An 18,215-nucleotide genomic window follows, 5' to 3' on the forward strand; every position below is an offset into this window, starting at 1 on the left:
TAAAAAAGATGAACAGTGAAAGGACAGCAAACTCACAGTTATTAACAACCACACGTAAAACAAATGCAAGCTAAGAGGACGGCTAGATCAGGAGCAGAACCATAGAAATGAAGATCACATGGAGGGTTAGCAAGAGGGGAGTGGGAAGAGGAGAAGGGGGGAGAAGGTACAGAAAATAAGTAGCATAGATGGTAGGTAGAAAATAGATAGGGGGAGGGCAAGAATAGTAGGGGAAATAGAGAATCTAAAGAACTTGAGACACGTGGTCATAAACTAAAGGGGGAATGGTGGGGGAGGGGTGTGCAGGGTGGAGGGGAATGAAGGGGGGAAATAGAACAACTATAAAGGCATAATTAATAAAATATATTTTAAAATCAAAAAAGTTATAGCTAAATTGATATATCAAAACATAATGTAATCTAAAAGTATTACCAAAAGTTTCTAGAAACACCGAAACCACATGTTTATTTAAAATTTTTCAACTGATGCTATATGCTAAATGTTCTGAATTCCTTTCTCATCTTTCTTGACAAGAACAATAGAATGAGGCAGGAGTTAAGACATTACTAGAAGTTATGGCTGTTTCTCAAAAATATACGCCTTAGCTAATTAACCATTGTCTGACATGTTCCCTTCTGTTTCGCCTCTCAAAAACCCAAACTGCTTTCTCCCCTCAAAAATTACTTGTCTGGGGAAAAAATACTCATCTGAAATTAAGAGCTTAGTTTTCTGATACACTGAAAGTATAAAGCAAGGAAGTAAAAAGAGAGTACTGTTTTACTTTCTCAAACAGAATGAACAGTATTTGTAAGTGATATTCAATGCTAATATTTGTGTTCTTAGGGAAATAATTAACTTTGAAGGACATCGAAAATCACGTGCCCAGGCTTCAGGCCAATACTCCTGGCTGTATTTGAGGAGCTCAAAAAAATCTTCCCTCAGAACAGAAAAAATGGCCTCCCCACACACTAGGCCATGAAGGGCTGGCCTCTCCGCTTTCCCAGTAATTCACTAAAGTAGTTCAAGATTTTAGGAGAGTTTTTGTTTCTTTCTTTTTGGAAGGTTTTTTTTTTTTTTTAATGGAAAGCAATAAGCTCTATTACTGCTGAGATGAACGAGAACATTTAGGATGGTATTATTACTTTATTTCTTGTTTTTACTTTTGATTGCTTTTAGTAGGTATTCTCAGGAACTTCATGACACTGGTGAAGTTTAAATACTGGAGTGAAATTACTCTGAAATTCTTAAGTGAAATAAAAACAGGATTATAGTAGAAGAATAAAGTCAACTTGAAATCTACCTGTCAGTTATCTTCAGCCCATTTCTTAGCAAGTTAAAATTTCATCTTCTGGGTGGAGGGAGAGGTGGGAACTTAACTTTATAATTTTGCCTTAGTGAGAATGTCTAGCTATCAAATACTTCCAACTAAACAAACTCATGAATCAAGACAGATAGATGAAGTAATCACCCGAATAAGTCTAGTTAATTAGATCACTTTGTAAGTTATATAAATGTCTAATTAGCTGTGAGTGGTGTGTTTCAGTGGATTGAGTGTTGGCCTGCAAAGCAGGGGGTCACTGGTTCAATCCCCAGTCAGGGCCGTGCCTGGGTTGCAGGCCAGGTCCCCAGTAGAAGGCATTCAAGAGGCAACCACGCATTGATGTTTCTCTTCTTCTCTTTCTCTTTCCCTTCCCCTCTAAAAGTAAATAAATAAAATCTTTAAAAACAAAAGTCTAATCACTATATTGTATACTGAAAACTAGTAAAACATTATATGTCAACTGTAATTGAGAAATTATGTAATTAAAAGCAGTAGTTGGGTGAAAACAGGAGAATAATTACCATCTAAGGGGAGGAATAGTATGACATTTAACTTTCACAACATGAAACATAAGTATATTTTAATGCCTTTTACTGACTATCTTATTATGCATAAAAACATGCTCTATGTAGTAAATGCAGAGAAGAGAACAAAACAAACCTCTCCTGCAATCACACAGCTCAGAGACAACCACAGTTGAATTTGGGTGTTTAAACGTTCACATTTTCTGTGGATGTATATGATCACATACACACATTTTTTTCAAATTAGGATCATATAATATACTCCTTTTTTTTCAGTTAACATTGTTTAGTGTCAACAACTCTCCAAGTCAATACATAGTTTTTTTTTAATTAGTTCACTTTTAATGTGTAGATAGTATTACATTAAATATTTGCAATGATTTCTTTATTCAATTTTCTATTTTTGAACATTTGGGTTACTTCCTACCCCCAATCTCACAGATAAAACTGCAAGATTAAAACTGCAAGATTTCTTTTAAACTCTGCATCCTTAATTATCTCATTAGAATAAATTTTCAGATGAGATTTTCTTAGATGTTTTTCAGTAAAATGGAATGAAAAATCCCTATAAGATAACCATCAGCGGCACCAAGTTAATAACACACAAATCAAAAAACGTAGACAGTCTATACATTGGAACCATAGCCTAGGTATTAATGCCACAGGTCCCAAGAAAGAAAAATCACATCACTTAAGGAAAGGGGTGTTTATCTTTTTTTAGAAAAGCTCTGGGCACTTACCCTTTGATTTCAGAAAGCTACTGCCATTAATAAGAAAAGGGACTAACCCAAAGGCTGTGCATTGTATATAAAGGACCAATTTCTCTAAAACATGACACTCCTATAAAGCTGCAGAGTGATCTTGGCTCTTTAATCCTCCGGAACAGAATCTTATGGTTTGAACTAGTATTTTCCAGCACTAAATGTTAGCATTTTACAGAATTGTATAATATTAGATTGATTATTTAATACCTATTTCTGTTTATATTCAGAAACAGATAAAACATTAATGTAGATACTGTGTTAACTTAGAACATAACTATTAACATATTTTGTTTCCATAAAAACAAAGCAGGCTCAAAATTATATTAAGCCATAATATTGTTTATTTCATACCTTGTTGGGGTTTTTTAAAAGATTTTATTTATTTATTTATTTATTTTAGAGGGCAAGGTGGGGGGAAAAGAGGGAGAGAAACATCAATGTGTGGTTGCCTCTTGCACACACCCCACTGGGGACCTGGCCCACAACCCAGACACGTACCCTGACTTGGAATTGAACTGGCGACACTTTGGTTCCCAGGCCAGCACTCGACTCACTGAGCTACACCACCCAGAGCCATAACTTGTTTTTTAATTTACAGTATAATTTAGCCATTTTCCCTGTAAATACTTATAAATTTCTTTTCAACAACTGCATGTACCTAATTTATTAAACCAGGTACCAATTTTCTGCTATTATACATATTTTTTAAATAAAATTTTGATCAATATGTCCTTTACTTTAGCTTTGAACTCCTTCAAACACAGAGATAATTGTATATATTTTATATGTAATAAAATATATTTTATATATATTATGTATATATTTTTTAGAAAACATGGTTAACTCAACAATAAAGACTCCGTGGACCAGAAAATGTAGCAGGCAGCAGAAACTTAGAACAGAATACTCAAGCCCCCCACAGCCTCTGTCTTGCTGGGCTCCGAGTCTAGAAATAAGCAAAGGAAACCCAAATTTCCATACCTACAGGGCAAGAGGACATAAGTCTCCCTGTAAAGAAAGGTAAAGAAGTCAGACTAGCGCTTAGATGAAGGGATTGGAGAAAGGCTCCAGCACTTAAGAGGTTGGATGACTCCTCTTAACCACTGTCTGGCGGTGGACATGCCTGGAAGGCAGGAAGACAGACAGCCCAAGGGCAGCATCTGAAAGCACCGCCAGCCAGTGTGGCAGCTGGTCAGAGGCTTGCCCAATATCAACACAAGGGCAGGAGCCCCAGTTTGGTTCTGGGAAAAGTCGCAGATGGGACTGGATGGCGGCAGCAATCATATGTACAGAGGTGACAGTATGGAAACAGAAACTGATAGAAAACTGACTTAATACCAAGGAGGGAAAGGAAGAGGAAACATAAAGTAAATAATGACAGGTAAAAAATACAAAATAAATGTATGTGGCAGCAAATAAGTGGAAATGAATCAAATTAACTGCTGTTAGACATAAAAAAAACTAGGTACATGCAGTTTATCATAGACATACTAAAGCAAAAATAGAAAAGTTCAAAAGAATTATGACACAAACCCTGTTTGATATGTTATAAATACTTGCCAATTATCATGTTTATTTCTGACATAAATGAGTTTCAATTTTTTTTAAGTTATTTTATCGTTGTTCAATTACAGTTATCTGTATTTTATCCCCACTCCTCCCCCTCCCCCCACCAAAGAGTTTCAATTTTTATGAAATCAAATTTAGCAGGACTTTTCAAAAGAAAAGAATGGCTTTATTGGTGTCCTGCTAAAAAGCATCTTTCCTACTCCATGTTTTTATAATTCACATACACAGCCCCGACCAATGTGGCTCACTTGGTGGGAGCATTGTCCCATAAATCCACAGGTTGCGGGTTTGTTTCCCGATCAGGGCACATTCCTAAGTTGTGGTTTCAGTCCCCAGTAGGGGGGTGTGTATGAGAGGCAACCAGTTCATGTTTCTCTCCCTCTCTCTGCCTCCCTTCCCCTCTCTCAAGAATCAATAAGCAGGATCTCAGGTGAGGATTAAAAAAAAAAACTTCACATACACTTTCTTCTAATAGTTTTATAGCATTTTGGTAAATCCTTGATCCGCATGGAATATGATAATCAGAATATATGTGCATGTTTATGTGTGTATAAATTTGGGGAACTCCAACATCACTTGCTAATAACCAATAATGACATATCTGAAATGTCTTTACCATATGCAAAATTTATGTATTTAGACCCTTACTTTTGTTACACTGATCTTTCTATTCCTTTAACAAACTATTTTAATTAAACTAGCTTTGGAATACACTTTAATTTGATAGATCTCTACCCCCTTTCTCATTAGTTTTTCAAAATTAATCTAGTAAATCTCATAGGCTTATTTTTCCAGATAAACTAGCAGTTTCTCAAGCCACCCCCCCAACTCCTGCCAAAGAAAATCACTATTATTAATTAAATTACATTAAACTTCTAGATTAACGTTAGTAGAAAACTACAGTCTAGTCTAACTAGCGGTATTCAGCAAACTTTCATGTGCTGCGATTCTACTGTCCCAAAGTAGGATTTTCTCTCCCCTCACAGTGGGAGAAGAATGACGGTAGAAATGGTAAGAGAGGTAGAAACCTGTAATTCCCAAAATACACTATCTTCCAAGGCCCTCCGTTTTCTGCATTTTTTCTGCAATGCACATAATTTCACAAATTTTTACTTATGCACAAGGGTGTTTATTATGTTCCTTCATTTATGTTCGAGAAACCTGAGGCTCTCCGTTGAGGTTAACGGACCTGTAGAAAGTCACGGAGCTAGTAAATGATGAAGTCAAAATCTGATCCCAGGTCTTTCTAAGTCCATAACCTAAGCCCTTAATCACTGTGCTATATACTGCCTTAGACTTGAAGGACCTGTAGTGAGAATTCAGGAACTGCTAGCCAGATCTACTCATAAACTAAAAGCATATACACATTTTTAAACAAGACGATGATAATTCAATGTTTTCCTCCAGCAAGAAGCAGTCTTCTCTGGAATTTTAATAGAAACCATAAAGGTTACATTTATAAATCAGATTTTAAACCAAAACTGTATTAGGTGACTCCCGATACGTAAGTCACATATAAGAACAAAAAGAACTGAAGGAAAACACCTTGAAGGCCGCCGAGCGAGTGAATGTGTTTATCAGCCTCTCCGCTGCCAGCGGAGACAAAGTGCCTACCACCGGGCTTTAAGGCCGCGTTGCTTCGCAGAAACTGGACACGGAGGCATTAAACAATGAAACAGTCTCTACTGATCCCAGAGACCTGCAGGAGAACGTGAGGAGAATTGTGCACATTATGTTTACAAAATAATATTATTCCCAAATGAAACAAATGAAAATTGATTGCCAAGAAAATGCAGGTGGTAGGAATGCAAATAAATGTTCATTAAGAAGACTTGATGACTTTCTTCCTCTTCTTTGTACACTTTGTGTATCCATTACCCAAATTGCAATGGGGCATAGTATTTTATCAAAAAGCTTGTGAAAACATTTCTATACACGCCCTTAAACATCTAGTGTTCCCCCAAAACTTTGATGTCCTGAAAAATGTAATTATTACTGGTAACTTTAAAAGATCACAGTAATTTATTTTTGTCAAATGTGACTAAAGATTAATGGATACAATCAGGAATAATTTGGTAAAAACATATCAAATGCAGAGAAAGCAAAATTTGTTGTTAAGTGAAGCATCAAATATAATAAAAGAACAAATTCCATGAATGAATAGCAACAATGCACAATTCATTAACCAAATGCCCGTGATTATTTCACACTTCAGAGGGCTACTGATATGATCAGAAATGGTAATAAAGGGATAAATATAGATTAACTTCAGCATCTCTATACATTTTAATTATAAGGCTGCCCCCTGAGGCCTACCAGCAAAAAAAAAAAAAAGGAAAAATACAAGGTTCATCCATCCCTTTTAAAAATCATAATTCTACAGATATGAAATAACACATGCAGTCAATTATTTTTAAAAACAACAATCAATATGCCAAGAGATTAGAAGTACATCATTTTCTTAGCTATTACTAACTATAAAAAATTAAAAGTCTGGTCAACATTTAGACTCAAGAAATTCTTATGTCTCTAAAATCATTATCATCACTATTATTACCCACAATCATATGCTAAGCAACTAGTTAATGCCCTGATCACTAATGAATGTCCTTCACTGCCCAAAGGAAAAAATATATATTTGTCCAGCAAATACTGATACATTATAAGCTCTTTGAGGCCAAGACCATATCTTCTTAGTCTGTATTCTCAGAGCTGATTCAGTACCTGGCTCCCAAAGAGTATTGTTCTAAATAGAAAAAAAAAAAAAAAGTAAAACTGGAAACAGCCTAAAGAATCATTAATAATAACATCCATATCCTTGCACTCATTAAAAATAATGTGTATCATATACATGTAAAGATTAACTAAATACACTGATATCTTAAAGAAATACTGCAAAAACTACAGTATAGTCTTGTAATTTTAAAAGGATGTATCTAGAAGTATTCAAAAGTGAGCATAGGTGAGACTTTTCCAAAGGAGAGAAGGAATAAAAGGCATTTAACAGTGCTTGCCTTATCACTTCCTTCACAGTCCTTCAAGAACACCAACCCTTCCAGGGAAACTATCTTTCAGCTCCCCTTAGCTCCCCCTGCAAGCTCTGGGTCTCTGTTTTCACACTTCCGCTGCCTCTGTAGACTCTTTTCTCATTTTTTCCTTTTATCGTCAACACACAGTGAGTCCTCAATTCTGCGTTCTACCAAACTATGCATTTTTTTTCAGTCTGCACTCTGAGCAATCCTGAACTGACATGGGGACACAGACACATACACACACACACACACACACACACACACACACACACAAATATCCTGTGTAGATAACAAATTTTCATTTACTGATCTCAACAAAGTATCTCTACACCCTATCACACTCTCCGTAAGGTAGTTCTAAACCTTTTGTACACAGAAGTTCCCTATCCTGCCTATAAGCAGAACACAGCTCTTCACAGTCACAACCTGCTCTTTTATATCTTAGAATTTTTGCCCTTTGTTTCTGTCCTAGGAAATGTCTCTTACCTCCCTGCCAAAGCTAAGACACATCTCTGATATCCCACTGTATTTTTACCAGACATTGTCCCACATGCTGACTTCTATTACTAGCATATTAAAGCTCTCTTGCACAGGCTTTTATCTCTGAGTCTGCAGAAATATTCAGATTGCTCCTATCTTTAAAAAGAAAGAGGAGGGAGGGAGGGAGGGAGGGAGGGAGGGAGGGAGGGAGGTTCTTGCATGTGTTAGCTCCCTTCTTCACATCCTACTATACCATCAAGTTACCTCCATTCTGCTGTGTCCCTAGATCTCTTTAAAGTACCTGTCCATGCCTGCTCCTTCCTTATTGCCTATCCATTCTGTTCTCTTTAAGATCTTAAAGTGGTGTATTCAGTCCAGTCCAGAGGACTTTTCCCTGAAGTTTTGCCTGTCCACCCTGCTATCATTCTACCCTCCGCAGCCTGGATGCTCTCAGTTGAAAGACACGCTGTCTCCCACATGCACTGCCTCCATGCCATTCCTCCTGCCTGTTCCTTCCAATTGGCACACTTTCAGCCAGCAATGTTTGCCTATTAAAATTCTACCTATGCTCAACAGCAGCTTTCTTTCTCCTGATCAGTGTCTTCAGATACAATTAGTCTTGCCTTTATACATCCATAATGCTCTCAACATTTTTTTTTTAGATTTTTTATCTTTAGAGGGGAAGGGAAGGAGAGAGGGAGAGAAACATCAATGTATGGTTGCCTTTCGTGCGTCCCCTGCTGGGAACTGGCCTGCAGGAACCTGCCTGCAACCCTGGCATGTGCCCTGACTGGGAATCGAACGGCGATTGTCTGGTTCGCAGGCCCGCGCTCAATCCACTGAGCTACACCAGCCAGGGCTTGCTCTCAACACTTTTTGAAAGGCACACAGTCTCTGTAATGTTACTCACTTACACAAACACAAACTAAAGAACTGTGAGCATGCTAAAGGCACCAACCATAACAATTATCTTTGTATTCTCAAGCAGTGCCTTGCATATCACCATGCCTACACAACAGGCACTCGGTAAATATTTGCAGAATTGAAATCTTAAAAATTGTTATGTATTTCAGTACATAGCATAAACGTAAGTGGAAACATCAGAGATATTTTTTACTGAACCCCACTGGGAAAATGATCCTGTGTGACATAGAAAACTGTCACTGGTAAATTCTAACTCCTGGGGTGGCCCCGGCACGAGTTGGGGTACAAGGCTCCCCATTACGCTGGGAATACGTCCTCTCTTTCCACTCTCCTTCTCAAGCCTACGGGGAAAGAGTTGAGTTCAAATACCTTGAAGTAACTGTAAACACTCTTTCCACCTGCTTTAGGATGTCCAAAGATAATCCGGCCCAAATTACAAACCACAGAGACAAAAAAATTATATAAAAATTGGGATCTTCCTGGCAACAGAAAAAATTCCAGGGCCTGTATTTTGCATTTGCCATTATTGAGAAGTCACAAAGGGACCTGGGTTGTGAAGTCTACATAGATCAAAATTTAAGTGTGAGTGCTGTGCAAATACAGTAAATCTAGGGCAATTTTTTTGTGTGTAACCTAAATCTCCAATTTAATTCATTTCTATAAGAGTAAATTCCACCAAGTATGTAAGGTAACAAAATCTAGAATAGCTGGGGTAGTAAAATAGTCTAAGAAGAATTATTTTAAGTAACAAACTATTAGCATTAAGCAAGAAACTGCAATAAATACTGAACCTCAGGTAGTAACTAAAATACTGAGTCCAAATCCCTTGCAGCAGTACACAGCCCCCAATTTGACCGACCTAAAAACACCAAAAAGCATTATCTGTCCAGGACCAGTGGTTCTGACTGCCTTCATGTTCGTAGTTACAGCTGTAACACTGTCTATCACGTGTGTGACAGAACAGTTTTTGAGTCCTCCTCATGGCGCCACATTTAACCCTCTCGACATCCCTGGCAGAAAGTGTTTTCCTTACTGGAAGACAAGGAACCTTAGAGAAGTTAGGTTACTTGCCCCACGTGTGTGTGATTCCACAATAATAGACCACAGGAAAAATTATTTTATATCTTATGTAACAGCATTGGTGTTCCATACTAATATTTCTTCCTTTCCATGTCATGTTTCCATTTTTAAAAATGAAACTTTTGATCACGTCTTTCCCAATGTTGGCCAACGCAGTGGCCGAGGGAGAAGTGCAGGCTGGCACAGTCTACTGTTTGCACAGGCTGGAGTCTCCCAGACTGCGATTCGTATTTCACTAGAAGAAGTGATTTTAAGAGATACGGGGGGGGAAAAAAGAACTATTTTAATAGAATAATTCACTTTAATGAAACTTTTCTACTCTTTACTGACGTAGATGAGATTTTAGATCATATACAAATATTTTTATTTCCTAGAGATGCATTTACTATGTACTAAAAAATTAACAAGAGCATCAGACTAATAAAATCACAGGAATACAGCTTCCTTTTTAAATGAATTCATTTAAAGTGTCTAGAAGTCCTATTTAATGTTAAATTGTGTAAGCGCATACATTAAAATTGAAGGTGCTTCGCAAAGGGTGGAAAGTTAGCAACCACGAGAGAAACATGAGCGTTAACACAAAGGGCCCAGTGTGTTCTTACACTGGGAAGGAAGAGGAAACCTTTCTTCATCTGTGTTACATTTACCCACTTTGGGACCTACCTCTAGTGACAGCATCGAGTGCACAGCCACACCCTGTTGCTCCTCCTCCAATGACGAGGACATCAAATTCAGATGTGTTCTGCAAAGTCAGTAGCTGAGCTTCTCTGGAAGGAGGCTCCCGGTTAACAGGTTCTGAAATGCATTCTGCTGCTTCAACATAGGCCAGGGTCATCTGACGGAAAAGGAGAACACTCTCAGTTGTTCATCTGGAATGCTAATTTAATAAACTTTACAATATACTAAAAGAGAAATGCTAAGGAAGACCGCAGTCCACATGGAGTTATACAACCAACTGCCTTGAGGGGAAAAAGTTGTTAAAATCTAGGTGTTTCGTTTTTTGGGTTGTTGTTTTTTTTCATGAATCACAACTATTGAGCCTTGGAACACTTGGTTTCAGATTCACCTCTCTCTGCTGCTTGTTATGGTTTCATATGCAGATAAATTTAATTATTTCCCACATTGTACGGCAATTCCCAAATACCAAATACCTGTCTAAGACAATTTATAGAACCTATAAGGAAATGTCTGTATCCAGTAGCAGCAATTCATTCAAATAACATTTTAAAGTTTTGGAAGGAGAAGTAAAAAGCATTTTATGACTTTCTAAAATATCTTAAAAGTGTGCGTTCTTCATTCCTGAATTCCCCTGACAAAAATATATTCTAGAGATTGAAGGTCCATAAATTTAAGGCAGTATAACTGAAAAGAATCTCTTTAACACAAGTTTAAATAATTAACTAAAGCCAGTAAGAATAATATTTTTCAAAGATGTTAGTCAGAGACTTACCCATTAAATGTTTTAATATAAAGTAACAAATTGTACACACTTAATATACACTACTTTGATTTTTGAAAGTTTTAACAATAATGTAGCTAAAGCCACTATAGTTCCCCTAAGAATAATGACCTTCCATTAGAATGTAACTTATCAACCCAAATTCAAAACGATTCTACTCTTTAAAAAAAAATAAAGTAGTTGCCAGAAATTAAGAGTCAAAAGCCTAGAAAACTAGATAATTATCATTTTTCCCAAAATGCTAACACTAGTATCATTCACCGTATCGAAAAGTGCAGGCCGACACTGCTCTAACAGTTCATTGCCCACAGATGGATGAGGTCTGTCCATAAAGTACCCAGCCAAGTAACATGAAAAAAAGGCACTCACTGAAGATACAAGGTACAAGAAACACTGCACATAAGACAGTGATGCCTCAGTCCCAGAGACAGCACGCTGGGACCTCACACAGTTCTCCCAATCGCCATCAGCTGCCCCACTGTATTTTCTGGAATCCCAGTGATGGTCTGAAATCTCTTCCCTTTTAAAGGTGATTTTAGTTTTGGGAAAAGCCAGAAGTCACAGGGTGCCAAATCTGGGCTGTAGGGCTGAGTCACCTGGGTGATTTGACATTTTGCCAAAAAACTCTGCATGAGACGTGATGCATCAGCAGGCGCATTGTAGTGCATTGTAGTGACAATGAAGCTGTCATTCACCCGTTGCCCACAGCTGCGCCCTCCTGAATCATCCCAATAGTTTCCACAGAAGAATGTTCAGGCTTAACACAAAATCTGATGCAGATTCCTTGCTCTACTGGCTCAGTCATTTCGAAATGTGACAGCGACAAAGTACACATGCCCACTCAACGGAATCTGCTGCCCCCCTACTAGTACAGTGAAGTCATCGTTGTTCACGCATGTGCATTCCAGTCCACATTCCAGTCCAGTCTCCTTGGCTGCCAGGTTAATCAATGTGGCCCAAACCATTCTTGTTATATTAACAATGGCTGTACTTTTTTTGGACAGACCTCGTATCATTTCTATTTTCTTTTCTTTGAATCACAATATCTGTACAAGCCCAAGTAGCCGTGTTTTTTTCCCATTCTGCTGTAGGGGCCACACAGGATGCTCTGAACCACAAAACCACAGCTTGCTCAAAGAAAGGTGGTCTTGGCACTGACCAAGAGACTGTTCTGATAACTAACTTTTATTCATTTAAATAAAATAAACCAAATATAATCAGGGCAATTGGATTTCTACAAAACTGTATCTAGAAGCCACAGAGTATCCTGACAGAAACCTAGATTTGGGTCTGAGAGTCCCAGTTTAGCAGTCTTGTTTACCAGCAACATGACTTTAGACCCTCCATCTCTCTGGGTTTGGTTTCTTCACTTGTAAAATGGGATAAAGCCCATGTGATGCCTCTATCTCTTCATCTCTGATTTATCCTCTATCTGAACGGTGCATTGATATGAAAGTAGTTGGTCCACTATAAAGTACCACCAAAGAGTTACTGTTGTTGATTCCTTAATAGCCTATAAAAGGGAACTTTCACAACACATTTCACTAATTATCGTAAAAATAAAAGGTGATAATCAGGTACCATAATTTCTCAGGCTACTAAATCACATGCCAAGCCACAAAAATATTATTCTGCCTTATATAACTTTCAATTATCTGTTAATAATCATTCCCCCGTGTTCACATTGCATACATTTATGGGAACAAATAAATAAATGTAACTGTTACGTGCTGTGGAGAGTGAAACAACTTTCAGTCGTGGCCTATACCTTCCATCATTTGATGAGAAAAATATTTATATAAATGTGTGTGTGTGTGTATAAATATATACACAAAGCAGGTGAGGGCAGGAGAGGACTTTAACTGGGCTTCCACAGACGGGTAGGAAGGACTGGGACATGAGACTGACAAGTGACTAAACTGCCAGTGCATCTTCACACATCAAAAGTATTTGACATGTATTGTTTGGCAAGTTTTCTATAAATACTTGACAAATAAATGTATTATGATATACCTCATTAGAACTTGGTAATACTGAAAGCCCCATATTCTTCTCAGCTATCAGATCATAACTATGAATACTAAACTCGACTGAACGTCTTCAGCAAGAATGCCAGATCTCGATGGGCATCTCCCATGCCTGTGGGTATCACGTTCCACTGACCACACTGACTTTCTGTCTTCATACCCTGCCTCCTCGGTCTCACCAGCATACTCTAACTTGTCTTAATAATCAAGAACACCTTTTCAACTTAGGTTTCTAACAATCACCCTAAAAATTCTTGAAATCCCTGCATATTCTTGCCTTATTTTTATTGCTGCACCTCCTACTCACTCCTCAACCCACTCCTCAACTCAATCTAATCTCAATTTTCTCATACATACTGGCACCACCACCACCACCACCACCAAAACTGGCTCATGTCCACTGCAGTGTTAAATCCCATGAGCACATTCCACCCCTTATTGTAGTTGTCATCTTAGCACCCACAAAACTGATCCTCGCCTAGGCACCTGGGAGACAGCCTTCTAAACTAAGACTCTCATTCATCCTCTCTCTCTTCTCCTTTCTTCTCCTCCTCCTTGGCCTCTTCCTCCTCCCTCCCTCCTTCCTTTTGACCTCTGCCCCCCCCCCCATGTATCTCTTCTATTTTCCTTTGGATATTCCTCTACTGCCTAACCTTAAACACTGAGGTTCCTCTTGGATCTGTCCTAGTCACTGTTCTCAGATCACTAAAGACTCTCCAGAGAATCTCTTCAAACTCCAGATCGCCAGCTATCTTTTATACCACGCTGACTTCCAATTTTTTACCCTATTCCAGAACCACACATCAAACTACCTATTTGGTACCTCCATTTGGATGTCTCACATATATCTCAAAAGTGAACTGATGACTTTATCTCCCCAAGCTTTTTTTCCTCTCAGTGTTACACAAGTAAAATTATACATCTAGTTGCTTGTACCACTTTCTCAAGTCCCGTGTGATGAATCACTGATTTCTACCAAGTTCATCTCTTTAAAAATTCTCCCGTCTAGTCACGTAATCTTCCCTGCCACCTATCAGGTCAAGGTGCTCTCCCTTGCCCCTATGCTAATATCCTATTCTCTCACAGGTCTTCACACACCCACCATGCCGCCTCCCAAGTCATTATCTACACTGCAGCTGGGGCGATTATTTTAAAAACCGTCTAGTGTTGTCTCCATGTGTAAAACCCTTCAAGAGCTTCCAACTTAATTTAAGTTAATGCTAAGCATCTTTACTCTATTTCCTAAGGTTCTTCACAGTCTTTCAGAGTAGACAATACCAGTGCTGGTGGGGCTCCAACATAACTGGCACTCTCTCACATTGCTGGCAGAAACACAAAGTGATAGAGCCATTTTGGAAAAGTCTGGGAGTTTTTCATAAAGGGAAACATACATTTACGGTACAACCCAGCAACCCTCTTCCTAATTATTCAAGAGAAATGAAAGCCTGTATTAATACAAAAACCCACAGGCCCATGTCTATAGTGGCTTTATTTATAATTGCCAAAAACTAGGGAAATCTCAAACATCCTTCTAATGACTAAACAAACTATCATACATCTATACAATGGAGTGATAATTAAAAATAAAGGGAACAAACTACTCAGAGAGATGAAACATGAATTTCATATTCATTATGCTAAGTCATGGCAGCAAATGACAGTTTCCCATCCAAATCTAGCTGCCACCTGTTTTAATAAATAAAGTTTTATTCAAACACAGTCATACCCCATCATTCATGTAGAGTCCATGACTGTAATAGTAGAATGAGTATCAACAGGGACTATATGGCCTGAAAGCCTAAAACATTTAATACCTGGCCCTTTACCGAAAAGTTTACCAATCCCCGTGGCCAAGTGAAAGAAGCTAGACTCAGAAGCCTACCTCTGGTATGATTCTGTTTTTATGATGCTCTATAAAAGCAAATGTATCAGATCAGAAAACAGATCAATGATTGACAGGGTTTGGGTGTTGGTGGGGAGAAGACTGACTACTAAGAGAATTGGTAGGACAAGAGAATTTTTGAGGTTGACAGAAATGGTTTTATATCTTGATTGTGGTAATGGTTATATAACATATGTACTTGCAAAAAGTCACAGAACTGTGTATTATAAAGGGGGAATTGATACAAATGACCATTTGTATATAGTCATTGTGTATCAGGCACTATTATAAAGGTTTTACTTTTTTTCTACTCGTTTAACCCCCACAATCACCCCATGAACTAGGTACTGCTTTGGTCTCCATTTTTACAGAAGAAGCAAACAGGAGAGAAGTTAAGCCACTGGCCCCTGCTTATACAATGGGAATATGGTACAGCTGGGAACTGAACTTACAGTCTGGCCACAGAGACTTTCACACTGCTACACCACACTGACTCTACATATAATCTGAGAAAAAAATAAAGAAAAAGACTAAATAGTTATAATAGGATGATCTACTACCAGTTGCCAAATGCAGAAAGTTTTTTGAGTTTATTTTTTGGTGTGGTTTTGTTGTGGAGGTTTTGCTGAACAGTCCTTCCAAACCATTTTTTTTTTAAATATACGACACTATTGAGGGTAATTTATTGAATTTCTGACACTACATTTAAAATAACATTTTATTTTTGTTTATTTTTTCTCATAAAAGCTGGGAAGTGTTGCAACTGAGAAGCTAAGCAGCACGTTTATTTTAGAGGGAATAAACAGCCTTAGGCCCTACTTCTAATTATGACAGGAAACTCGTTTTGGCTTCATATGGCTTTGAGTCACAAACACATCTGCACTCCACCTTCCCTAGAACAGGCTGACGGAGGGGAATCGAAGAGAGCGCGGCAGGAATAACGCCGCCACAGTAGTTCCAGCCTGCTCTCTGAGGCCTTTGTGCTCCGAATCCTCCCACAACTGCCCTCTACTCGCCCTCCTTCTCTCTAAGGAGCGGGATCCAGCAGGCATCTGGGGATGGGCTCCATTCAAGGACTCACCCAGAGATTCTGGGAGAAGTCTTGGAAAAGCAACCTGTGCAAAATCACCTGAGAAACCAAAACTCCCTCGAGTGTCCTGAGAAGACATCTTACCTACTGTCATTCATTCAACCAGTATGTATTGAAGGTCCTCAAAAAAGCTACACAATGGCAGACAATCAAAAAGACAAAAAAAAAAAAGTATAATATTGCTTAACTGCTGGATTTAAGATAGAGAATACACTACAAGAGCCACAGGAGGTACCCCTAACCCAAACTGGAGAGAGTTGCCTAAAAATTATAGCTACGTCAGGTCAAGACGGACGAAGAGGCATTAGCTGGGTGACAATTAACTATAAATGAAGTAGACTGCCACGGGTTAAAAGAAGAAGTCATACTAGCAAATTAGCACATCAGTTTCTTAAAAATATGAGCTACACATCCAATATTTTTAAATGGCTATATTTCACATAAAAATTAAGATTTCTGAGATAAGTCTGCCTAAACTGAACTACCCTTAGGTAGGACTTGTGCGTTCTTATTAGACCAGCGTTCCCCTTCACTGGCTTGAGAGCAGCAGTCTGGCCCCAGTAGGCACAGAAGTTTGCCAGCCCTGGTGGACAGACAGGACAGGCCCAGCACCACCCGACTCAGACGCATTTCCCAATTCAGCCACTGAGGCGGGGGGAAAGGAGAGCCCCGGACGAAGCAAACTGCCTTTTGCCTAGCACAGTTCCAACCACAGCTCCCAAACACAAAATTCTTATCTTGGATAAATTAGAATATATAATATTTAATATTATTTTGATGTTGTTATTTATGATTATATTTAATTATCATGGACTCTGAGGAAGTAGTTGTTGTTATTAACTTGTAAGCAAATTTTTGTATACATTTTAAAAAGATAAAATTCCTCCAGCATTCTGATAGAAAGCATACAGCTTTTGTCAAGAGACTGACACGCCGAACACCGACATAAAATGGAAAAGCCACATACTCTTGGAGTTTCTATCCCAGAACACAGAACAGGACTCAGAATGAGATCAGCTTCACTATGTCTGCAAACCATTAGACTTGCAAATGAAAACAACAACAACAAATTCCTAGACATTTGCAACTTCGGGTGAGACTGAAAACAAGATCTAATAATTAGTGTCTATTTCTGAAAGAAGTGCATATTTAAAGACCACAGGCAATTAACAGCCAGGTTGTCCTGTAATCATGTGGAGTGATAACTGGAGTACAAAGTAGGGTTTCATGCAAATCACTACATACTGCAAAACTATGGCTCTCTCCCATGTTATGTGATTTAATCTTATACTGATAATGGAACTGTTAAATTTAAGGGAAATTGCTTCATGTTTTTGTTGATACTGAATAGACTGTATATTTTTGGAAAGTAAATGCAACAATCACCTCCTTATAGTGAATCTTAAAATATTTTAATGGCCTTTACCTTCTGAGTTACTTTGTCTTTCTAAACAATGATTTTTTTCTTTATAACTACATGACAGTAAGCAACATTTCTCAATGTAAACATACCTGGCGATGCACCCATGATTACTCCACAAAAGGGGTGCAAATGAGTAGACGGGGGGCCAGGAAAGAGAAACAAGACAAGCTCATCTTTCCAGGGTGGCTGAGAATAGAGCTCTAGCTCACCTGGAAGATGCCATCCAACCCTTAAGTGACCAGAGTTTCTTTGAGAAATCACAGAGAAACTCTTTCTATAATAGTAACATATCGTTAAGAAACTTTTTATAGCTGAAAAATAAGGAAAATCATGTGGCTCTGCCTAACTCTAAATAAATTTACATCACAATAGACTACATAATTTGCGGTTTAAGGAATATGCGGCATCGGTTTCCAATTAAATATTTTTAAAATATGAATCAGTGTTTGGAGGTGTCTACACTTGGTATCACTCTTCAGTTCTAATACTGAGAATCAGAGGTCTGGACAGGGAGCCTGAGGTCTGAGAGGGCAGAGAGAGGACGATGAGAATCGTCAGTTGCCTGATTGCTGCCAGCCCACACGCTCTAATGTGTTCATTCCTTTAGGTACCACATGACCACAGAAGGGCCCTGGCCAGG

At 38.3% G+C, this 18,215-nt stretch overlaps 1 protein-coding gene across 3 annotated transcripts in view; it reads right to left on the reverse strand.

Annotated features, from left to right (window-relative positions):
* Positions 1-18,215, reverse strand: part of GPD2 (glycerol-3-phosphate dehydrogenase 2) — a 136,736-nt gene that overhangs the window by 75,392 nt on the left and 43,129 nt on the right. For all 3 annotated transcript variants that reach the window (XM_053671632.1, XM_053671628.1, XM_037138338.2), the window contains exon 3: positions 10,358-10,529. In XM_053671632.1, the coding sequence (XP_053527607.1) occupies positions 10,358-10,529 (172 nt within the window). The remainder of the gene's footprint in view (positions 1-10,357; positions 10,530-18,215) is intronic.

This window comes from Artibeus jamaicensis, unplaced genomic scaffold, assembly GCF_021234435.1.
Source record: "Artibeus jamaicensis isolate MK-2021 breed Jamaican fruit bat unplaced genomic scaffold, CSHL_Jam_final contig_1832, whole genome shotgun sequence".
In the NCBI taxonomy this organism is placed as follows: domain Eukaryota; kingdom Metazoa; phylum Chordata; class Mammalia; order Chiroptera; family Phyllostomidae; genus Artibeus; species Artibeus jamaicensis.